Source organism: Syngnathus floridae, chromosome 2 (assembly GCF_059516105.1).
Source record: "Syngnathus floridae isolate MCC-2025c chromosome 2, RoL_Sflo_1.0, whole genome shotgun sequence".
Classification (NCBI taxonomy): Eukaryota; Metazoa; Chordata; class Actinopteri; order Syngnathiformes; family Syngnathidae; genus Syngnathus; species Syngnathus floridae.
Genome location: NC_142414.1, coordinates 22,512,229 through 22,536,767, shown reverse-complemented (window position 1 = coordinate 22,536,767; position 24,539 = coordinate 22,512,229). Strand labels below are relative to the sequence as shown.

Here is a 24,539-nt window from a genome sequence, read left to right as displayed (position 1 = left end):
ACAATATTATTATAATATATATAATTATTTGTAAGAAATGATAAGGCGAGTAAATTCCCGTTGTTTATGCATGACCGACATCTCTTTGTCGCACACCGCCACCTACTGTACAGCAGTTGCAAAGGGCAGTCTTTGCTACAATAGTATCTCGTTCAGCCAAGTGAGTCGTTTCCAATGTAAAATATCCACTATCCTAACCCCCAAACATTTAAAAAAAAATAAAATAAACTCACACACTCAAAAAAAACCCAACCAATATTCAATGATTTCACGAAACTCACTCTAATTTTTTTAATTATTTAGCTACTCTGTTTGTCCTTTAAAAACCTTTATGTTTTTTGAAAATGAATCAAGGGGCACTCAGAGTGTTTTGCCCAGCTAAACTACCACCCCCGAGCGTTCATTATCGTAATGGACAGAATTACGTAAAATACGTCATCACGCTCTGTCCTGAACGTGAACCCACTGCAGGAAACACGCGAGAGCGGATGTAGCCGAGGCGCTGTCAAAGCCACCAGATCTAAGAAAACAACGCCTTAACACCGGGAAGATATTATTGGTCGGATGTAAAGCCAAAGTCGCAACAAGTTTAGAAGTCGTTTGAATCGACGATGCACAAGGTCAGTGTACGGGTGATTGTTAATTAACAACTTAAGTCATTTAAGGTTACTATTTCCTTTAGCAGCGTTAGCACGAAGTGTACCGAGACCACACAAGCCCCCCTAGCTCAGTGTTTCCCAACCACTGTTCCGCGGCACACTGGTGGGAAATTGTCCAATATTAATTACGGAGCGCATTGTAAACTGGATTGCCAAACCACTGGTCAGTTAGCGCAAGGCTTGGTCAGTCACTTGCTAATCGTGCATGCGTGGAGAATCGGAGAATCTTGAGATTTCATGTGGCACCTTCACTGTGATCACCACTCAGCTGCTGTCAGAACAGCAGAGCGTCTTTAAATGTGACATTGTTGTTATTGTCGCAGTATTCATAGAGCTCGTCTAAAACAGTAAATATGTTGATTCTTTTGGATTTTAATTACAATCACGTTCAATCCATTATTCCTTACACTGCCTAAAACCTTTTTAAAACCTGTCACTTTTAATGAAAATAAAAACAAAAAAATAAATAGAATACAATAAAAATATATTTTTTATTTTTTTCAATTATTCGACTCTTACTCTGTATACATAAATACAATTTTATTTATACAGCACCTTCACAACTGCTTTTGTCATAACAAAACTAATTCTAATATAAAATCTGGTGTAACACTTAACAGATTTTTGTTGGTGGTGTGCTTCGAGATTTTTTTCCAATGAAAAGGTGTGCCTTGGACATTTTAGCCAGCTTGACATGACCTTGGCCACGTGAGCAAAAGTCACGCCGTACCGTATTCCCACGCAGTGATTAAAGTCTTAATCAAGACAGTGCTTTAGAATGATAAATCAATTGATGGAAGATAAATAGCTGATACTATTTCAAGTCTAAGCGGATGTTTTTATTGCAGATGCCTGGTCAACGCAACGATTTAAAGCACAGAAAGAGGAAGAACATGTCTGAGGCCACATACACTCAACAGGTTGGTTTACTCTGCTACTTCATGTACTTCTTACCTGTGGCTCATGTCGGCTGTGCAGTGTAAAGTCCTCAATAAAACAGTTTTGAGGTTAAGCATAAGAGTCATACCAGCACTCAAAGCCTTGTCTTTCATGTGGCTCACAGGGTTCTGCCACAAGGAGGAAATGCGTGACGAGTCAGAAGACGCACTCTGCAGCAGAGAGCAGCTCAGCAGGCGGTGATGCTGAAAGACTGTCACGTATCAGCTGCGAGTGCCTCCAGCTCGCGGGCAGGCGGCGATGCTCAGCATCTCCCCTGCTGGACGAACAGGAGGGAAAGGAGAATACGCTCAGGTCGGCTCTTGTGTTGGACAACTGCGCATGGTACGATGTGCGGGGTGGGCTTGAGGCTACTGAGGGCATGGATTGTGAAGAAACAGACAAAAACGTGTTCCCCGATGACGACAGCAACCAGATTCTTCCTGTGGAGCAGTTCTTTGGAAATCTGGACGCTGTACAGGTAAGCCATTACCTCATAATATTTCCTCTCATAATATTTTTGACGAAATTACACACATTTTTTACCCGGCAGGACTTTCCTCAGAGAACACCAGTGACTTCTTCCCATCATCAGAAGCAGCGCAGACGGCGGCATTACTTTGCTCGGGAGGACAGTGACGAAAGTAATGAGGAGGCACACCTCGAAGGCATGCCCAAAGATGATGGCAGCAGCACTTTGTAAAGACACCCACCTCTGATGTACTTTTAAGCACTTAGCAAAAGCGGCCAAGAGAAATGTATTTTGTCAACTTGATTGTCACAAGCATCAAGGTAATTTGAGGTTTTTTTTGGTGCTGCAGATGACATTTGAGGAAACATCCCACTTTAAAACGCAGTACTACCTGCTAGCAATTTATTAGCGTTGTTGAGGACGTTGATGAGCGAAGCGACCTCAAGACACAAGACAAACCAACTTGGATAACTGCTGTCAGTTTTAACAAACTCAATCATTGGTGATAACTAAGGTGTTATTTGTGAATATTTAACTTCATTCCCTCACAATTCAACTTTATAATCAATGACCTCGCGACCCACACGTCCACAACACCGCACAGTGTGAATGTTGAAATGTTACTCATTTAGGTTACCTAAGATAAAAATGCATTTTATTCAAAGTGGTGTCATAACATATTGAAGGTGCTATTTTTAACAAATTGTCATGCCACGTAAATGAAAAGGTTTTAGGTTCAGATTGAAGTCCTTATAAGCAATAAAATGACATCTTTGCATCACACCAGTAGCCAAACTGAGATTGTTGAAAATGTAATGCGGGATGATGCAACGTGAACCAGGCATCATATCAAACAACCACACCAGGAATCTATTGAAAATGAGCATTTATTATTTGAAATTGTCTTTAATTATATTTAGGCAGCTTTAACTGTACATCTTTGTATATCAAATCATCTTTCTTCATGTATATCTTATGACACGGTGTTGTTAACCCTCCAAAAAGTCACTCAAAAAAGTTATTTGTATATTTATACTTTTTTTACTCCATGCCTTATTCATGGTGAATGTTTTTCACATTGTTCTATGCAACGTCCAGACTGAGTGATTGTCAAACTCAGCAGTCATTGTAAACATTTAATGCAGTAAACATTACTGTGCCAAGACTAATGACAAATTGCCCTGTTTCATGTTTCCCTGCTTCAGTTAAGGCGGCTGCAAAGTGATGTCTTGTCATTCCTTGAGAAAAAGCGTAGTAGGTGATCAAAGCGGTTAAAACAGTGAGGTCATTTTGTTGGAAATCAAAAATGCTATGAATTCATTCTAAGCGCATCTTTTTCCGCTGGTGCTTTCTTTTAAAGATTTTGTTTGGGTCACATGGCACATTGTGGGCTTCCTTCTTGTGGCACACGATGTGGACCAGCTTCAGGTTGTCCCGTGTAAAAAGCAGTCTGTAGAAGTAGGTCAAGTTGATGTCATCGCTTGTATGATTCTGCAGCGCTTCCAGGAGATCTGGGATGATGGTACGCTTCTTTTCAATCCTGGATAAACAAAAGGTGAATGTTTTTCCTGTGCATTTTTCTTATTTACATACAGTATATTGTCTTGACATTTCTTCAGATCTCAGTGGAAATGCTGTGAATATATTGTCAGTGCAGTCCAAGTGTCCAACCTGTGGTCCAGATTCCAAGTGCTGAACAGGATGCGGCTCTCCCTGCTGCTGTACGGGTTGATGGAATGGAGTGACGCACATTTGGCCTGGTCAAAAGGGCCCTAGGGGTGCAAGTGTACAAGAAGTGCCTCAGAAATTCTCCCTTTCCAAAAGATGACAACCCTCAGCTCAGTACCATGCAGGTGAACCAGCCCTCTCGGGTACACAGTCGCTGGGTCTCCTTTTGAGTCCGGTCAAAGTAGCAGCCATTGTATTTGTCCAACTTGAGCATCTGCGAGATGCTCTCCGCCGCTTGCAAACACTCTTTTCGGACTTTAGCTTTCTGCACTGATTTGGTGGCTTCATCCAACTGTTAACAGACAAGAAACGCGTATTGTGCGGTGGTACACATGAGAACCATTGCATGCTTTTATGGCTTCACCTCTTTCATGTAGCTTCTAATCCTGCTTTCACAGTTATACTTCAAGTAGGCAGACTTGGTCTTGAAGCGAGACTCCACGCCTGGGTGCAAAACAATTTTTGAAGAATATTAAAATTTGAATTGATTATTTTAAGGATAGTTAGGGTACATTTTAACTCTGGAATTGATTACTTGGAATGGGAAAATAGTGGGGGAAAAAACATCCATCCTTACCCCTGAACCAGTCTTCATCCTCATCTCTGCTCTCCAGCTCTGATCTGTCCTCGAGGGTCCGTAGAAGGTCGCTCAGGATTTTCTGCCTCTTAGGAGATTTCTCTCCCGTCAGGAGGCCTTTCGCCGCTCGGACGAGGGCCTTGGTGTGCTGGTCCGAGCTTAGTAACAGGGCAATGTCACACACCGCTGATGAAAGATGTGTTGACATCATGGTTCAGAAATGGAGGTCGAGTGAAGGCCCAGCCAGGAGAAGACACCTTTCACTTACCTCCGCTCCATGTCTGATCTTTGCAGAGGACAACAAGTTCTGTATTGTCAGGCAAAGTTCCGAAAAACTCTTCTGTCACCGTTGTGCCGTCTTCGTACAAACAAAGATTTGCACCAGAAAGTGGCAACTGTAAAACAACAGAACATAGAGAGCATGGTTACAAAATGCACGCAATGAACTAGCGCAGCAGTAGAAATAAGATTACGTCACAAGGCACGCTCCGTTACTTCCGCACTTGAAGTTTGTATATTTCGCACAAAAAGTGACGTTATTCATGTTTACAAGTTTTATGATTCGACTCTTTAGGGATATGAAACTACTAATGTTTCAACATCAGTAAAACTTTTTTTTAACGGATTTCAAAATCGAGGAACCGCTTGTTTATGAAGGGCAAACTGCAAATTAATGCACAAGGGTATTGTTCATGTTCTTATACTTTGCACAAGAGATTATTACGATTTTTTTGGAGTGCAATGTGTGCGTGTATCGATCGCCACATCCTTATTTTGTTTCGGAGAAAATAATAATAATAAAAACAATAAGCGGTGCAGTTCACACCAGTTTAAAACGAAGCACGAAGATAACGACGAACCTCTAATATGTTGCAACCCTTTTTAAGCAGTTCCTTAACGTTTCTCGCTGCAACTCCATACTTCCTGTTATCGTGGAGGCTTCTGATTTTGTAAGGCCTGCTTTTTTTGAAAAGCTCAAACATTTGGCTGCTTATCTGCACAAGTCTTGTTTCCCAAAACTCGCATTCTTGAGCGCTTGTTTGTTGATCGTCTTCTAGCCATTTGCAAGGAACCAAACGGGTATCCGATGACGCCTTTAGCGCGGATTCGCACGTCGCTTTCGTTGCCATGTTGTGTGTGGCAAAGTTTTACACAAATCAGATGTAAAATATTTGGCCATTCATATTTTGCGACCTGAATATGCAAACTTTAATATTTAATATGGTTTAGTGTTAGTTGTAATTATTAGTGGTTTGCAATGATGGATTGATTTACATCACTTAACAAAAAGACAACAAATGAAAGTCAGTCACATATATGGAAAATCCCATGGCATATTTCAGGTTTTGACACAGATTCAATTTAATACATTTAAGCAATTGAGATAATGGATGGATGGTTAAGAATATTTCAATATTCACCATCAGTGTTTCAGTCATATACATTCGGAAAATTGTTTTGTGCTACTTTCTTTGGGAGGCATAAACATTCTTGAAATTATTACACATTGATATTTTTTGGTTACCTATATATACCCTTGAAGGGATTATTTGTGCAACATAATTAATGTAATTGGGCGGCCGTGGTTCACGAAGAAGAGTTGTCCAATAATCAAAGGGTCAACTGTTTCATTCCTGCTCTGCCTGAGTCATGTCGTCGTGTCCTTGGGCAAGACACTTTGCCCTTCTTAACTCCAGTGTCATTCACACTGGTGTACTGCTGGGTGTGAATGTTTGGTGGCAGACGGAGGTTCTGTACTCCAGCTGCTGGTGTGCATCTAAAGCTAGTATAGTGAAAAAAATAAGCCTGTTCGTTTGTTTTGATTGGATTACTGTTAATGTTTTCTGGCATGTCATGTTTTGCACTATCTCTCTATCTCTACTGTGACCTCTAGTCTATGTGATAGGATTCTTTTATGGTTAGATGTGCCACACCCAACACGGCAGACGCTTGGACATATCGTCGAAACGGGTCAACCCACTCATGAAGTGCTCTATGTTGGCTCCACCCACGACCTGTTTGAATTTTTGCTTGCAGGTTTATCTATCCCAGGACGCATTGCGCTGTGTCATTCTATTGTTCATCAAATGTTTTTTCGTTCTGATTTATCAACATCACATTTTAACATCAACATGAGCACACATAATCAACGACTCCGTATATATCATGACTGGACCAATTAGTACTAATATAAGTAACGATTATTCACAGAAAAAAAAGTGAATATATAAGAAGTCAACAAATAAAACAAATAAAAAATGAAGCTAAAGTGAAACAGATTTGCAAAATCAGTCCAAAATGGTGTTCCTAGCCATGACCACTTGAGTTGGAGCGCAGCATGACAACGTAATTATTACCATAGCAACCGACGCTACGTGATAGGCGACTCCAAGTACGAGGTGTGACAAGCATACACACCCATCACCAAATTTCGGTCTTTGTAACACTCCACTATAAAATAGATCTCTATATTTCACAAACTACGTCTTACTCTTAATCATTAGTATATACGTTGCTGTCGTAATCATAAATACGCGTGGTGCAACGTTTGATTTATTAAATGACCCCCGTGTACAACATGGTACGACCCCATTTTAACATGGCGACCCCCTTGTTTTCTTCGTTGAATACCAACCACGAGTCTTTATAATTGACGTTTTCATCCTACGTTCCCCTCAAGTATCCGATGTTGACAGGAACCCTGTTTTGTTGATGTACTGTAATGTAATGTGTGATCCTCTAACAAGATCGACCGGTAGAAGAGCCCATGGCACACTGTCGTTCATGCTACTACAAGTATGGTAAAAACAGAGGACTTCTCATCGATGGCGGACAGCTGGAGAGACGTGTTTGAGAGGGGACGTTTGATTCCCCCGCCGGGGCAGATGGTGCGCCAGGCTGTGGACAGCCACCTCACTCAGTCCCGCGGCGTTCAACTCACCATAAGTCGGCTCACGGCGGCGCACCGACCCAAGGTGAGAAGACTCACTGCTAACACTTGCTATAGCTCGTTCGACTGGAAGAGCTGTTGCTGCCATCGGGATGCGGTAAAAACAAAGATGATCAAATAAAAGAAGATAAACTTCACGTGCAATCTCTGACTATAGTGGAGCAATACGGTCGTGGCAATGGCCGAAGATCATTTACTGAGGTTGCATTTCCCTAGTAACAAAATAATCGAGGACAGTTTCCTGATCAAACTCAACAATTCATACTCAAATAACATTTCTCGGTTGAATTTAAATTCCATTAATCATGTCCAGCTCCACAAAAGAACCCCTGTTTTTTCAATACACATGCTTTTGACAAATAATTCACTTTTTCCCCTGTAACAGTGTTTCCCATCCTTTTGCATGCCAAAAGTGCTCAGCTGCTTTCATTCATTTTTTGGTGCAATCGAACTTATCAAATATCCAACTTGTTTGTGGAGTCTTTGTTTTACCACTACACAAATTGGGGGTCTTTAATTCTCACAGGAGACCTCAGAGGCTGAACCAGATGCCACTTACCAGCTGCGAGTGACATTCTTTGATAGAAATCATCAGTACTTCTTTGGGAGAACATGGAAGAGCAGCCCGCAGAAGATGAAAAACAATAAGATGACTTTCAATGAGGTATTTTTTTTAATACTTGACTGGTTGATTTCATTACATTGACTGCTCTTAACACACAGATGCACACAAATGAGATATCTCAATCCAACCAAATTAAACTCTGCCGGTGACTTTATGTAGCTGTTCTCCTACAGAACAAACGCCCAAACTCATATAACCTCTAAGCCTTTTTAAGGCGAACGTAAAAGAGTTTGACCTGATATTAACCTTCTTTTAAATTCATAGATTGCGTTATCTCATTATAGGCAATTACTGCGCAAGAGGTGTCATCTATTTTTTTTTTAAATAAAACAGTACATTGACTATCTACAACCAATGATGAACGTTTGAACCATGTGCATGATATGCAATGTAGGAACTGTCTAATATTCTACCTTAACAAAAGTGATAATGTTGAGTTTTAATTGACATGGTCAGATCAGTATTTATATTTATCTTTTTTTTTTTTTTTGGTACATTGCAGTGATGTACTGCTGTCCCGTATCCTAATAGGTCCCGTTCATTATATATTCTTTTTACTCTGTTATGTAACTAATTGAGGAAGCCAGCATTTGAAAACAAAGTTCTGACATTGTCTATTGAATACCTCTCTGAGAATCAATACGGAACATTCTAAACTTGTAGAATATTTGATACAGCCCTTGTATCGGATATCATCGGTGAGCACACAATTCATTTAGATGATTTACTACTGATGCACTAAGATAAGCCAGTAAACCTTTATCCATACAAGCATCTGTAATCATGATACATTAACGGAGACATGCAGCGCATGTTTTACCTAATTAGTGATATGATTAATGGCACTCATTAGTTTAGGTGACTTTTTTATCGGAGCATGCCCTTGTTACATGAAATATATTGGGTGGAGGGCAACACAATTCCATAGTTTCGTTTCGCCTTTTATTTGCATTTGCTGCACCTGCATTATACAATGAGATCCCACACAAGAGCTGCATAGAATACTTTGCCTGATTGTGATGTTAGTTTCAGGCAGGGGTCACCAACACGGTGCCCGCGGGCACCAGGTCGCCCGTGAGGACCGCATGAGTCGACCGCAGGACTGTTCTAAAATTAGCTCAAATAGCGGCACTTGTCAGTGAGCTGCATCTCTTTATTTTACAGTCAAACCTCGGTTTTCGAACAAATAGGAATTCTAACAAAAAATTCCAGATTTTTTTGCTTCGGTTGTCGAACAAAATTTGGAGGTCGAACCTCGCGAGATGAGCCGGGAGGACCCGAGAAAACCCGACCGCGCGGCCCGGATGCCGACTGACTCCGTTGTTATTGTATTTTCGTTACTTTGAGGACTGTATTAACCCCTAATCATGCCTCCAAAGAAAGCAAGTAGGAGCAGTAAAGCCATCCTAAATCACGCTCTTAAAGCAATGCGACAGTGAGCGCCCGGCGCGCTGCGGTTGCGTGATCGGACCAAATGAAGCTCCCTGCGCACTGAGGTCCACTTACAATTTGGAAAGTACATCAGGACTTTAAAAATATTTTTTAAATTTCAGCGACGGCTCTGTCACAAAAATGCGACCAGCGCGGTGCAGTTGCGCGGTGGGCGACGCGCTACGGTTGCGCGTTCAGCGGTGCGCTGCAGTTGCACGATCGGACAAATATGCGCAAATGAAAATATGCTTAAAAAAAGCGGGGCTTTTTTGTCGTGAAACGGATTAATTTTTTACCACTATTTGTAATGGGAAAAATAGATTCGGAATTCGACCGATTCGCTTCCCGAACCGCCTTCTGGAACGGATTGTGGTCAAAAACCAAGGTTTGATTGAATTTTTGCTATTCTTGTTAAAATCACACCTACACGTGAACTGGAAATGACAATAATAACACAGTGAAAGCCAAATTGAGCAAATTGGCTATTTCAGAAGTGTGTGTCAAACTGTACCCAGGAAGTAGCCCTCGGTTTAAGAATGGTTGGTGACCCGTGGTTTAAGGCAACTGACTGCCTGAATTTACAGTAACCGGACAGAGCGTCAGGCTGAAGCCTGAAATTCAAGTCTGAAATTTTCTTCAACAAAAAGCACTGCTGACCGCTAATAAATGTTATTCATTTTCAAAAGAGTCACACGTGAATGGAAATAGTGCCTGGGGTGATGACTTAGTTAAATATTTGTCATGTATTTTTTCAGTACTGTACTGTACATAATTTCATTACCAGGTGATCTGATCCGACAAACACTTTCAGGCCTTTTGCTTAGCTACCATAATCCCTGTCACCTGCATATGAGACCCGCAACAAGCGCTTGAATTCTATTATCCGTCTAGGGATGATGATGATCATAATAGAAACCAGATCATGAAGTGGGCTGGACCTGGCTTTGTTCTGCTGCAAGAACACCTTCCAACTGTTTTAAAAAAAATATATGGGTGTCAAATCACTGTTTGATATCCAGATAATACTAAAAGGAAGCTGCATGGGCCTCTTCAACTTATCATTGTCAGCTCTGATGGATTGCTTTTAATATTGTGAGAAAGGCAAATAGGGGCAGTGATTAGAGAGAGTTTATGAAACAAGATGTCTCAACAGTGAGGATTTCTGTTGTGTTTCTTGTCAGGTCTTGCTTGATTAGACTTTTTCTTGGCAAAGGAGCACACACAGAGTGATATGTTTTTTTAATATGCTGTTTTGGATGCAAGGCTACACTTAAGGAAATGTAGTAATTCACAATATCTGTGTAACAACCATTTTTACAATTTCTGTATTTTATTTGACTCTTAAAAAATATGCAGCTTTTGTGATGATTACTCCATCAGAAATAATGATTTACAAGCACCTTACAAAGCACATGGAGGATATGAAAACAGAATCCCAGAACATTTAGGACATTTATTTATCATTGTAATAGCTGTTAATTTTCCCTAAAAGGTTGTGGAAAAACTCCTTCCTATTTCTACATCTCTGTCTATATTCTAAACAATAATGTCAGGAAAATTTTATTTTGAAGCATCCAAAGGCACTTTAACAACAAAAAAAAAAACATCAAATATTGGGTGATAATGTTAATAAAAAGTAAATCTTGGCTATGCCTAAAAACCCTCACTCACGGTTCTCAACGACAGTGAATTATTTTTTGATTCCTTAAGGATATTTTTACCCAAAGTATTAACACCAAGTAAAAGACTGAACAGCAGAGGGCAATGCTGTGCCTCAAATGACAAAGAATGGATCAACTGAAAGAGGTACAGAAAGAATGGTGACTCTTTCCACATTATCTCTCACTGTGATCACCTCATTTAACTGTCTTCACATGGAGGAGCTGCTTTCAGAGCATGTGCATGTTTGGACCACTTTTCTAACCATTGGCACATTACCTGAAATGAATAATGACATGAATTTCCATTGGTCAGATGGTTCATCCCAGCTACAAACTTTTATCACACTTGCTAACAAAAGTCCTCAAATACTGCAGTTTGGTATTGTACATAGTTTTCCCAAGTTGTGTTGTAGATCGAAATAGCTGATGTGCGCATTATGGTGTGGTGCCGCACTATACCGAAGGGGCAAAGCTTGCCACAGAAAATGACTGAAAAGAACCCCCCCAAATGATTTACTGTTCTCACGCCTTCTGTTGGCGTGTCTTAAAAGTACCATAAAAGTCATTACTATTTCCTCAAACAGCCACATAGGAAAATAGCCACATAGGAAAAAAAAAAGACACAAAAGGCCAAAATGTCCTTCCTCCATCCATGTTTATACAGTCTTACATTCCTTAGTTTCACTAATTACAAGCATGGTTATTTGAAAACATTGTAATTTTAATTAAACAAAAGAAAACAAGAAACACAGTAGAATGAAAAAGCAGAACACTAAAAACAGAAATGAGCTGGAAGAGGATGAATAAACTCCAGACGTGATTCATACAACCTTTGGTGTGAATGCACCGAAAGATGTACAAGAAGAACCTGACTCCATTTACTTGCCATCAATTTGTCTGATGTTGCCAAATGTTAAGTAACTTCAAAATGGTCCCACACTTTGGCAACATAAGTAATTAGGCCATCTATTGGTTGCTGCCAATTCTGAAATCCACCTTGGCTGTAAGACTATGATAAATCATCTCTAATGTCCATCTCCAATTCATTGGTGGCGTCCCAAAACTTGGCTAAAAAAATGTGAGCATGCATTTATCATCATCCAATTTGTCCACCTTTGTTTATAAAAGGGTATTCCCCTGAGAATAAACCGCTTTTAAAGTTAATACAGTTCAGACTTTGGAGCAATAATGAAGTGGAGGCACACAATAGCATTGCAAATTGGATCTGTCAGTGTAGCTGCTGTTAAAAGCGTTTTATTCTCCTCAAGAAACAAAATCCACAAAGCATAATTTAGCTGAAGAAAAGTCTCATGACTCTGTCTGGAGGTTTTCTGTCGCTGTTTGCAAACCTCACTGACGGTGAGCACAAATCACGTCTATTCAAGCGTGTTTACTCGCAGGCACAATGGACGAATCTGTGCCCTTTTCCCCAAGTGTTAACAGGAGAGGTGAGATTAATTTTATGTCAACACTTCCAGTCACAAAAGGTTTTTATAAGAGTCCTTTTGTATTGCCGTGTACAATCTGCATGTCCTTGACTGAATGCAAGAAAACACCTTGGAGTGAAGCAGAATGTTTTCTTCTGTCCATCCATCCATCCATCCATCCATCCATCCATCCATCCATCCATCCATCCATCCATCCATCCATCCATCCATCCATCCATCCATCCATCCATCCATCCATCCATCCATCCATCCATCCATCCATCCATCCATCCATCTTTAGTATAATGTTCAACAAGATGGGAGAATACAGGATCTTCAACCATTCCTTTTTGCACAACCCTTCTGTATCATCCAGTGACCTGCATCCTCTCCTCTTTAGCTCACTCCACAGGTTCAATGGGGTTGAAGTCTTGGAGACTGACATGGCTATGGGTGGAGCTTGACTCTGTGTCTCGTGACCCAACTATCTCTGTGATTTTCAGTATGAGAATATGCTTCGGCAGTAAAAAAAAAATAAAAATAAGGCTTTTAACACACATCTTGTATGGTAAGATGAATAAAGCCCAATTAATAGTGTGCTATAGATGCATGTTATAAACGATAAGGAAATTCCTGTGTTGGTCAAGAATTTGGAATTTGGTTGACGTGTCCTAAGGTGAATTAGTGAATTAGTCCAGCTCTGAAGGTGAAGATGCCCGCTACTCCCACCCCGCACACCTCCCCCTGCTTACCCTTTTGCAGTCCACTTACATTGGCTGCAAATGTGCTAGTGATCCAGCAGATATGATGAAAAAGTTAGTTTTGCGTTGTATTTAAATACATTACCCTAATTCCACGTGTAGATATGGAGTGGAACAGTTTTGCCCATCATTTTTTACGCAAATAAGTCAGAGGGATCTTTTAGCTCACTTCTAAGTGCAATTAATTTATTTTTTCTTTCCTGGAGTTATTCTTGACAACACATAAGTGCAGCTACATAGACGATGTCTCTTGCACTATGCACGAGTGTGTCTGTTCATATAACATCACGTTCAACTTTACTCAAACATTAAGTTTTCCACAAGCTGGAGGTGAAGCAGCAGGCAATGTTATGTAGTGTGAACGGGGATAAACGGAACCTGTGTCATTGGGCTCACATTGTGAAACATTGTATATTTGCACTTGCATTGCTCTGTTTGCCTCTATGGATGACTGTGTGGATTGTATTGTCAGGCTTTGGCGGTCTTTACAACATTTAGCTGCTTTCAGCAATTCTCCATTCAGGCATTCGTTATTCATAGCGTTTATTTATTTATTTATTTATTTACACCAACTGCACCTTTCAAAACACTGCTCAACCATAACCTTGGAAATGTATTTGGTGTTTTGTATGAATAATATATTATTTATTGAGATATGATTTCTGTTAAATTAATATTTGCCTGCCACTATTTTTTGGGAACTTGCTTCTCAAGTAGGAGTTGTACTGTGAGAAATGATAGAGAGACGAATAAGGAATTGGAAATGCTTTTCTGCATTTGGAGAGAAGAACATTGTGATTGAGTGTAGCCATGTAACGCAAACACTAATTAGTAGTGTTTGAAAGCGTGAGCCGGCAGAGTGCTGACATTTTAAAAAGAAGCAACGATAAAAGCTCTGAAAACAGTTAGGCCCCTTCAATTGTTGTCTTATTGCGACTGATGCAGTCATGGCCTCTGCTTCCCAGTGAGCTTTGTTGTTGTTGTCCTATTTTGTACCTGGGTAGAGCCAGAACTGTGAGGTGGAAAATCTGTTATATTTTGATTATCCTTGGTCAAAAGTCGTTTGATGATAATTGGAAATAGATAATACTAATGCCTTTTAAAGTTTTTCTTGATGTTGGTGTATCAATATTAATCTATTGCGCGAAGATTCATGTACCTTCTCCTATGTGCATTAACCAGAGTGGTTTCGAAGATTTAGATTTAAAAGAAATGTCACTTCTTAAGCAGGAAAAATGTTGTACATGTAAAGTGGGGTCCACACATATTGATATTTTACATCTCAACTGATTAATCAAATTTGTGAATTTCCACGCTACAAGAGAAAAAATCCCATGTGCGTGTTTACGTATAATGTGTGTTGTATTTAAAGGTAGAGTGTGTAGTTTAGAAAATAAACCAATATTTTGTGTGTACTGGAGAATGTTAAAATCATCTTTTGAACAATCATCCCCACCTAGGCTCATTTTATGCCTCTAATTTTAATTGTTATTTTGAATCTTGTCGAGGTGCGACAAAACCAACCACTCGGAGGCTGTCGAGACAGAAGGGGTGACCGAGGAGTGTTGTCAGTCGTTTGATCGCATGCACCACTGCTCGCAGAGCCTTTCGGGGACACCAGGCAGACTCTCGTCAAGGAAGCCATCATAGTTTCTCAGATGAATTATTTAACTCCAATTAGCAATAAATGTTAAAAAGACAGACTTGCACCGCTCTCTCCTTCAAATGAAGTGCAAACATGTATTATGGTGGTTCTCCTATGTGGATGGCGAGACACTGGTGGAGCTGGGGCGGGGGCATGGGGGCACGAGCTCTCCTGAAATATGCATCTCATGATGCTCCCATCATGATGCTTCACCGTAGATATGGTGCACTTTCAGTGATGAGCATTTGCAGCAAGCTTACCTTTTGGAATTTTTGCCGAATAGTTCTACCTTGCTTTCATTGGACCATATCAAATGTGTTTGGGAGATTTTGTTATGGTCTAGTTGAACAGCAATTCTGCAATTGCATCGCAACTGATACGAAAATGTTACAAGCTAGGCTACAGATGGCTGTAGCTATGTCACAGGGGTGTAAACCATCCCATTGAATGACAATGATTGGATTAGACTGCGGTGCAATAGGCCTTCTGCATTAGAACTCCTTGAAAGTTTGACGAAAATGAGTTGTGAATTGTTTTGAGTGTTGTCGAGAAAGTCCAATAGATGTGGTGGACTGTGGCCAAATCCCCGCTTTTCAGGGATTGCAATTTAGAAACAGCACCAGCCATATAAAAGCGACCAGTCGACTTGCCATCTGGTATGAAAGCTCATTAGCCCAAAACGACCTAGAGGAGTCATGCTTTAAACTGCTAAGTGTGCCGATAAATGACCAGCAGTGAACTCGTATCGAGTGATGTGTTTTTGTGTCTTCTGTTCACGATGTTCTTTCACAAGGTATGACACTCCCTTCAGTAAATGTAGCGAGCCCATGAAATCCTCTGTGTGAAAACGCCTTATGATTGATGGACAAAGCAGCCGCTATGGCAGCACAGAGAGGCTTTCCGGGTACCTCTGTGCTTAATTCCTTTTCCCAACTGGCATGCCACACACACACACACAGAAAGGGAGAGTTATATGCTTCAATTATACATGGGAATGGTGGGGGCCAAGTCTGCGAGGGCTGCCGGAGAACTGATCAATATTTCAGTTCCAAAGGGACAAAACATCTAGCGGAGCAGCTGCTGCTTAACAGCTTTACACTTTGGAGTGGCACACCCTCCCTGCACCACACAGCTATAGACTTGGGAACTTAAGGGAATTAATTGGCCACATGACCTGACGTCATATATTTAAGATAGGTGAGACATGTGTGGAAGGTGTTTTGCTGTTTGGCTCGTTTGTCTGTTAGAAGAAAATGATGCTGCCATCATTCTGGAAAAGTGTTTGTTTTTCTTGTGAGTACATTGATGTTGAAAGTTACATGGTGCACAATGACAGCCGCAGGCAGAGGAATGAGGACAAGACTATTTTGAATGTGCAAAATGTTTGGAAAATGCACGACTGATTTTGTACTTGTTTTTTTAAAGTGCTCTACAAATAAAGCTCGGTTGAGTTGTTGTGGATACTTGTATGCGTTTTGGACACATTGTCCATAAACTCAGTTCTGGTGTCACAGTGAATGAAGCCTGTTTGCCCAAAATGACTTTGTTTTCGATATTTTATTTTCATTTTTTTTTCATATATGACTGTATGGCTTTGAATTATTGGCAAATTGGTTTTCTCTTTTTTTTTTTTTTAATTCTCTTTGGCGTAACACTGTTTTCCGTGCATTTCTTCCATATTGCTGGAAAAGACTACTCAGAATCAAATACAGTATGACATATTTTTTCTCTTATGACAAATGTTGACATCTAAGGTGCTTGTTTTCATTTGTGTATTAAACATACAATATTATGATTGGGTCACTACAGATATTGAGTTTTAATTTTCATAATCACCACTTCTGCAATATACAGCAATGGTAAAAAAACTGTATGCCTTTAATTGCTCCATTTATAAAAGGTATGATTACAACTATTTGTTTAATAAAATTATAATTTATGTAATTTTGCAAAGTATTTGGCCATGGTGTGGAACTGTCCACTATTTGGTCTGTCTTATATTGTTCGACGAGTCAGTCCAAAATACTAAGCAGCTAGGTCGATAAATTTTGGTCAAATTTAGACCAGGATCATTTCACTTCAGATTTACACTGTACCTAACTGCTCTTGTCTGTCACTTAAATATTCCAGATTGTTGGGCTGCGCTTGCACGTGCACGTACGTGCACATGCCCCCCACTTTCCCACCCACCACACAGTGCCTGCGGACTGACTATGGGGCATTTCAAACCGACTAAATGTCAGGCGAAGCAAAACATGGGTGAAAAACCAAGACTTTACCAAGTGGGAACTGCAATCTGTGGTTGGCTAAACGTGAGATTGTTTTATTACGTAGGATATGTGGCATGTGCAGCACTAGGCGGAGGAAGTAGTAAATATATACATACATAATGGGAGCCAGGGATGGCAACTTTAATTTTGTACTTATGACCAGTGTAAGGTAGCCTCAAGGAAATATTCAAATCTCTATTGCTTTCTTGTTTACTCCTTTCTACTTGAAACTGGATGGTGTTGTGATTGAGGGTGTAGGGACTCTCAGGACTTCTCTGAGTCAAGAGTTCAGCTTCCAGACTCATTTATTTCTCCACGTCAGTTCTCGAGCTATCATCCATCTTTGCTTGTGTCTCTGTCCATGGAGGCCAAAGTATTTACCTCACAAAATGTAATTTAGTAAATATTGTACATACTATTACCGACATTTCATTGCCTTACTGTATTTTCAAATCATTTTGACAAAACTTGACACATAGCTTTGGGGTACTGGCATACTCGTCTCAAGAATTGCACAAGATCAGCTGAAATACATTGTTGCTGTCAATTGTAAAGGATTTACAGGCGTAATTTGCCCCCAACGCATTTTGCAAATGCTAAAACCTCCAGTTTCAACTCAATACCAAAGTATGATTACCTTGCATGTGTTGTGGGGTCTCTAATACAATGACAAGCATGTCAAACCTTAAAATGTTTCTGGAATTTTCCAGTCGTTTGCCCTGACACCTCAAATCAGGAATCATGATTTGTAAAATCATCAGTCAACATCAGACACTGATCTGTAACCATCAGTGTTTTTTCTCACGCCACAAATGTTAAACATAAAATGTGCTTCAATAGCCAATTTATTTAAGCATGTAAAGCTCTCTTTCCTTGCTGGGTATTGCATTATTGTCACCCTCTCTCCTTGGAGGGATTTCATATACGTATATGATTTGGGCTGTGAATTCAGTAATTACTGAAGTCATTTTATCTTTGGCTGATAAGTCAGTTAGCTTCATTTTGTCCTCAATCTGTTGTTGTCTGTAGATCTTTTTGCTCTTCCTTTATCCATCTTGGGAGATGGGCAAATAATCATTATTTTTATGCAAATAAAGTAATCATTATTGTAAGATAGCACACATTTAGTTTTGTCCGCTCGCCATATTCATTCGACCTATTGACGTCACAAGTTCCAGAATTTCATTTGGTGTTAAGCCATTATTATTATTTCCAAATGTATAGCTTGAAAGGTTTGTCAAGAAATAAAAGTTTCTGGTATAATGTTTAACGAAACCATGCCATAGATACAGTAAAATGTTCAGAATTATGATCAAGTATATAAAATTATTTTTACAATGGGGACACAAAGTCAACCAAAGTCATACAAGTACAACCAGAACTTAACCACTACAATTAATCTTTATTAAGAGCAGTTATTTTGAATGATATCTGAATATTTGTGATAAAGTACTAATAATTGTGCCCATTTGAGTGTTAGTATTTGAATTTTTGTACCGCTTATTGGGTCTCTCATCTAGAAAATTTGTCTTTCCTGGAATCTGATTTTGCACGTACACATATTCTACTTGGGTCACTTTTACATTCTCGGTGTATGTCTGCTGATGTATGTCCAGGCTGACTTGTACCACCTGTGGTGCAGTCTGTCACAAAAGCTCCTGTAATTTCCCCTTTCCCTCATTCACACAACCATCTCCTCCCTTCAAATTAACTGACAGCCGTAGAATTTCCTTATCATCTGCGCAACTATCTAATCTTTCCAAATCCAGTGGCAGCCAAAGAATTTCACTCTGAGAGGATGTGAAATGTAACCTGCTGATTTTGTGCCAATGAAACAACTCTTTCACTCACTGTTTGTTGGCAATGCATTACAAACCTTGTATGAACGCTTCACGACCGAGAATCCTCTGGCGTGAACATCCTTGCGCATCTTCATAGAACTTTGTCTTATAAGAGCAAAATCTCAGGGCATAGTCATGTGGAAGTCAACAATAAAGTGAGTTTGTAATTACTCTCATAATGTATCAAAGCTGATTTGTGTTTTTATGTAGGCCACCCTTCCAATGCTGCAAAAAAGTCTGATGACGTTAATCTCAGACATACACATGTATGTATAACCGGAGAATTTCTATAAAATGGTGTAAATGGGCCATCACAGGGGCCTGGGTAGTTGTTATAACGGCAGGCTGTTTGTCCTTGAGTGGAAGATTGAGTGTGTGAACAAGGCAACTTTGAATTTAAAGCTATCACAGTGCTGCTTCCTGCCCAAGGGCAGCCATCCTTGCCCACACCAACTTGTTTTTGGGAGACTTTTGAATAATATTTTTTTCTGAACAATTGTAAAGCCTCAGGGACTCAATTATGACTGTGACTGATTTATTTCCCCCAGCTCGGCTGTTATCATATTCATAACCAGCCGGTCAGTTAAACAGAAATTGAGCACGTGCTTCATGGGACTTCTTTCACCCACTCCCATTCCTGTTTTCTTTCCCTTCTGCCAGAGATTGCAAGAGAATCAATTTGGACATGTATCAAAGCAGTGAGAAAAAGATGAAAAAGAAATTGGACCTTTTTACTGGGAAATCTGTTAGGAACAATGTTCACATCTGGATTACCCTGAGTCCCTGGACTCTGATCTGTAACTACAATGCAATTTTCCACACTGTGAAGTACCAGATGACATTGGAATTAATGTATTTGTAAAGGTTCAAGAAAAGTTCAGTCAAAGGTGCGTCTTCTGTTTGGAAAGGAAATTGCATGGAAGCCTTTCAATACTGACTGATAGACAGTATGAATTGTCTGAAGGCTGAACTCTCCCGTTTGTTTCTTGAACTTGACAGAAACATGCTGCATGTTTAAAGGGGAAGTCAATCCCCAAATTCTCTGTACAATATGTGGTATGTGCCCTCCCTAGTTTAAACACCGTATTGCGTTTGTGGAATATGAGTTAAGGAGCAAAACTCACCGGTTGTTACCCACCTCTGCAGGCACTTGATGTCGACTGAAAATGACAGTGGTCAGAATCACAGTTGCCAGGTCACAACCAATCATAGCTCAGCTTCAGAAAGGAAGTGACCCTCTATTGATTGAGACCTGAGACCTGGCAACTGTATTGTCATTTTCAAAAGACAGCAATTGGCAAAATGGCCGCCCCTGAGATGTATAATAGGTGAATTTTGCCTGTTTAATTCATATTCCATGAACAAAAAAAACCAAAACAATACAGTGTTTTTACTAGCTGGGCTGCACAGAACATATTATTAAAAATATATTTTGGGGTTGCCTTCTCCATTAATCATCCAATAATAAATCAATAAATAAAAGGAAACAATGAAAATGAATGCACAACAACACTAATGATTCAGTCAGTATTGAGACAACAATCTCTGTCATTATATGTCCAAACATATTTGAAATCTCCCAAATGCATGTGTTTGATCTGATGAAATCAATGGGACTTTTTGACCAAAGAATGTGAAAACAAACACGTTACTTTTCAGCACCAAAAGAGCACCACACCTCCAATGAATGTCATTTTGACAACATCAAGCTTTTCTTCACATGAAAGTGGGAGCTCAGTCACTGTCGATGGAATTGTGAATATTTTCAAATACCAGTCAGCACAAAACCTTCTGGCTACTGCTAGAAATGCCAGGGTATTTTTTTTTCTTCTCTCACTGAGTTGTATAGGTTGTACAGTGGGTCACATTTATATTTTTGCCATTTGTTCATACAAATAAAACAGATTATGTCTAGTTATAATCAGTACATTAACCCAATGTACCAATGATGTAAAGTGGCTGAAGTAGGAAACCCTATAGAAAATAGATGCATGGTTTGGTTTCTTAATTAAAATGTAAACTACAGTTCTATGGGGACTGAAAGTCAGTGAAAGGTCCACTAGGTTTAATTGCACTATAAAAATGAAGCAATCATATTTATAGTTTTAAAGAATAATACATCAGCTGAGGAGGATTGGTGGGTGGTATATCAGATGAATAATGTTTTAAACTCATATTCAAGCCTTTCTGTGTGTGAATAAGTGAGATTTTGTGCCTTATTTTCAATTTGAATGGCAAAACAGATTTTGGAAACAATTACCACCACAACTACCTACTACGGCGGACTACAAAAAGTCTCGCAAAAGACTTGAGTGTCTTCCTCCGAACGCTGGTAAAAATAGCAAGGTTAAACCTTTGCAAGTCTATTCAGCAGAGAGGCACACACTCGTGAATGTGAGACGTGTGATGTCAAATTCTCCACAGTCAGGTTATCCTGCCAATCTGATGTCTGTCTGACTACTCTTTTACAGGAACTGCAGGATGGAGAGTGAGAGAGAAAATCAAAAGAGAGAAAATCAGAAGCAGCACATCAATGAAACATTTTCCAAGAAAGCATTTTTAATATTGTGTTCAAGTTTGTTCTACCTACAATCAGTTTTCACGATATTCCTTCCTTCTTGTGTCTCCTACTTTGTTACACGGATTATTTAACCTGAAGTTCAGTGATAATGATGTTGATTTAATACACAGATATAAAAAGGGTTTACAACAAGCAGTGTATACTTGCAAATTCTCATGAACTGTATGGGAATAAAGGACATAAGGACATGTACATATGTATATGGAAGAGGATTTAGGTTAGTGAAGAAAATAAATAGAGGGACATAGGGTTCTGATTTTATTCATAGAATTGTCACTTTGAAGCCACAATACTGACTTTATTCTCAAAATTCTGACTTTACAGTGAGAATACTCTCTTTATTTTCAGAAGTCTCACTAACCATCTCACTCAACCAATTCCCCTTTTGTGATATCGTGTTCATGGTGTCATTGTTTCAGTTTGTTGTTTGTTGGTAGTTAGTTCACACCTCTAATGTTTTTCCTCTAATGTCTTTCGGTATACAATGCTGAGGCCTTGAACCAGTCCCATTTTGTATTCTGAGCAAGTCCCTTTTTATGATTTATAACAACATTCTCCTTTCCTCCAGATATTGTACTTCCACACATCTCTGAGGTTGCCCAGCAACGTGTTGGTTTTGGAGCTGGTGGCATTGTCAACAAGGTCAGATGGCTCAGAACAAGCCCTCGGGCAAGGCTTCACTGTTTTGGATCTTTTCCCCAACAAGACAGAGCCTCAAGGGGACAGAAGGTGAGGAGCCTATCTTAGTCATCCTTAGCAGCCAGAAATGAATGTTTTGTCGAAAGGTTATATCGGACGTTAATGTTATGTCAGGGTGGCTCCTTGGATTCCGTCTATAAAATTCTGTCTTGTTTGTACTTTTGCTATACAATGTCATACGTTTACAAGGCCAAATATACTGATCTTTTATGTTTGTTTTTGCTTTCAAACCATAGATTGAATCTACTTCATGGGTCACCAAGAGTTCTTTTACACCCACTGCTGAAGGATATCGTTGACTGTAAGAATCTTTATATGGTTTCTGCAGATGATTAAAAAGTCTTAAAATCTATTAATCCAAAAAAAGGCACACATTGTCTTAAATAATTATTTCAAAGTCTTAATGTTGACATGATAAGAAGAATTAATACATAAATCCCAAAATGAATAAATAATCCCAAATCATAAAATAAATCAACATTCTTAAAGAAATAATTCCCTGAAAGATTTCTTGTGACATTGTACAATCATGAGTGGAAGTGATAAAACAGTGATGTGTTATGAAGTTGGTCTTAAATTTAATTTCAAATGGAATGAAAACATGTGTTTTGAATCTGAGTTGCTTTAAGATGAGTGAACCAAGATTTATGCATAATTTTTTTAACAATAAAACTCGAGCTTTGCATGCTCTTAAAATGGGCCTTTCCCCCCTTAAACCAAAATAATGTAGTGATTTTGAGATGCCAACTATGTCACCCTGGCTAGCCTGTGTAAATTGACTGTTTGTGTAGGTTTGCAAACAATGGAAGGAAGAATCCCCATCTGAATGTTTTGAACTCCTGTAATTCTGTTAAATTCATTTCATTGAATAAAAGAAAAAGCAGACATATGTAAACACAAAATGTCAATGATGAGCAGAGAAAAGTAAATATTCTGCCAATTTCTACAGGAAATATTTCCATTTCACATTTAAATATCAATTGTTGCATCAATTTAAATACATTTTATGAAAGTTCGCAGGTGTGCATGAATGTTGACTTTAGCTGATATCATTTTCTTATTTTGACTGCAAACGAGTTGCGTGAATCAACAGCGCCTCTACTGCTTGCAATGAACTCAAATTGGTGTGAACTGTAACCAATCAATAATACCTCAACCATCAATGAAAAGGTTTTCATGCTGTTTGCCAACAAAATACTGCTTAAAATTTTAAGCTAATTGTGTTTGTAGGAAGCACACCCATTAGAAAGGTTATATCATCATTTTAATTAAATGTAAAAACAAATCCTTTCAAGGTTTCTTCTTAATCTCATGGTTGTTTAAAGGCGGTTTGTTAAAAAGTCAGACTATAAATTACAAAAGACTGTAGCGCTTTACAGTATGAATAACAATGTGTTCAGTGAGAGCACCGGGTTCTTGTCTTGGCTATCATGTCCCATGAATATTAGAAAGGCCTCTTTCGAACGGACTCTTACATGGGTTGAATTATTAACTACATAGCTCGTTGTTTAGTCAAACGTTGCTCTTCTGTTTCAAGCGGCACACTGCTTGCTGCCACTCATGGTGTTTTAGCCCTTTTATGGCTACAGCCCTTTTTTCACCCTGACTTCTATCTCCATCAGTGTGACAGGGAGACACAGTGTCTTGATGTGAAACCTTTTGAAAGGGGAATTTATGGGAGAGAGCCAAGAACTGTAAAAATAAAAGTCAATTGTGCTGCTGGATAAGAGACACATGTTTTCTTTCACTGGTCATTGATGTCCTGTGTTAAAGATTTATGATGAGAATATACGCCCTAAATTCCCCTTTATTCACTTAGCCTGACATTCCTTTGCTTCTACAAACTTTTTGGGCACGTTGATCATGCCATGTGTGTTGCTGGTAACACAAAACAATGTTTAAGAAGCTGCATTTAATTTCCTTTTATATATCTCATCGGAACATCATATGTAACAAGTTAGCAGAAATTATATCTTATTCTGTGTTATTCATTCCCTTGTCCTGTAGATAATGCTCTTTGTACCCACCTTTGTTTTGTGATGTCAGTCAGGGAAGCCAGCAAACCTGAGCCCTGCCAAGTCCGGCAGTCGTGCTCACTTGTATGTTTGTGTTGTGTCCACAGAGATTTGCCTTCTGCGTGGAAGCTTCTGGCAGGTGCAGATAGAACACTGACTTGTGAATATTTTGTTGTAGTGAGCTGAAATTTAAACTAGTCCCCTGTATTTCAGATTTTTTTTTATGGAAAAAATCGACGGGCACAAGGCGAATAGACATTC

At 39.4% G+C, this 24,539-nt stretch overlaps 3 protein-coding genes across 4 annotated transcripts in view; 2 read left to right on the top strand and 1 right to left on the bottom strand.

Annotated features, from left to right (window-relative positions):
• The first annotated feature begins 450 nt into the window (after positions 1 to 450).
• Positions 451 to 2,814, top strand: c2h1orf174 (chromosome 2 C1orf174 homolog). The gene is made up of 4 exons (XM_088369506.1): positions 451 to 620; positions 1,508 to 1,579; positions 1,723 to 2,076; positions 2,149 to 2,814. Exons 1-4 carry the CDS (start codon positions 612 to 614, stop codon positions 2,296 to 2,298), a joined length of 585 nt encoding a protein of 194 aa, XP_088225632.1. The 5' UTR covers positions 451 to 611; the 3' UTR covers positions 2,299 to 2,814.
• A 122-nt stretch (positions 2,815 to 2,936) lies between these two features.
• dffb (DNA fragmentation factor, beta polypeptide (caspase-activated DNase)) lies at positions 2,937 to 5,459 on the bottom strand. Its single transcript, XM_088369505.1, has 7 exons — positions 5,233 to 5,459; positions 4,641 to 4,767; positions 4,373 to 4,558; positions 4,160 to 4,239; positions 3,914 to 4,087; positions 3,739 to 3,839; positions 2,937 to 3,607 (listed from the first exon to the last, which is right to left on the bottom strand). Exons 1-7 carry the CDS (start codon positions 5,353 to 5,355, stop codon positions 3,385 to 3,387), a joined length of 1,014 nt encoding a protein of 337 aa, XP_088225631.1. The 5' UTR covers positions 5,356 to 5,459; the 3' UTR covers positions 2,937 to 3,384.
• Positions 5,460 to 6,890: 1,431 nt separating this feature from the next.
• Positions 6,891 to 24,539, top strand: part of nphp4 (nephronophthisis 4) — a 93,251-nt gene continuing 75,602 nt past the window's right edge. Inside the window, exons 1-4 of one of the 2 annotated variants that reach the window (XM_088370017.1) lie at positions 6,891 to 7,347; positions 7,849 to 7,986; positions 22,133 to 22,293; positions 22,500 to 22,564. In XM_088370017.1, the coding sequence (XP_088226143.1) occupies positions 7,171 to 7,347; positions 7,849 to 7,986; positions 22,133 to 22,293; positions 22,500 to 22,564 (541 nt within the window). In that variant the 5' untranslated portion in view covers positions 6,891 to 7,170. The remainder of the gene's footprint in view (positions 7,348 to 7,848; positions 7,987 to 22,132; positions 22,294 to 22,499; positions 22,565 to 24,539) is intronic. The other variant, XM_088370016.1, reaches the window with a different exon arrangement.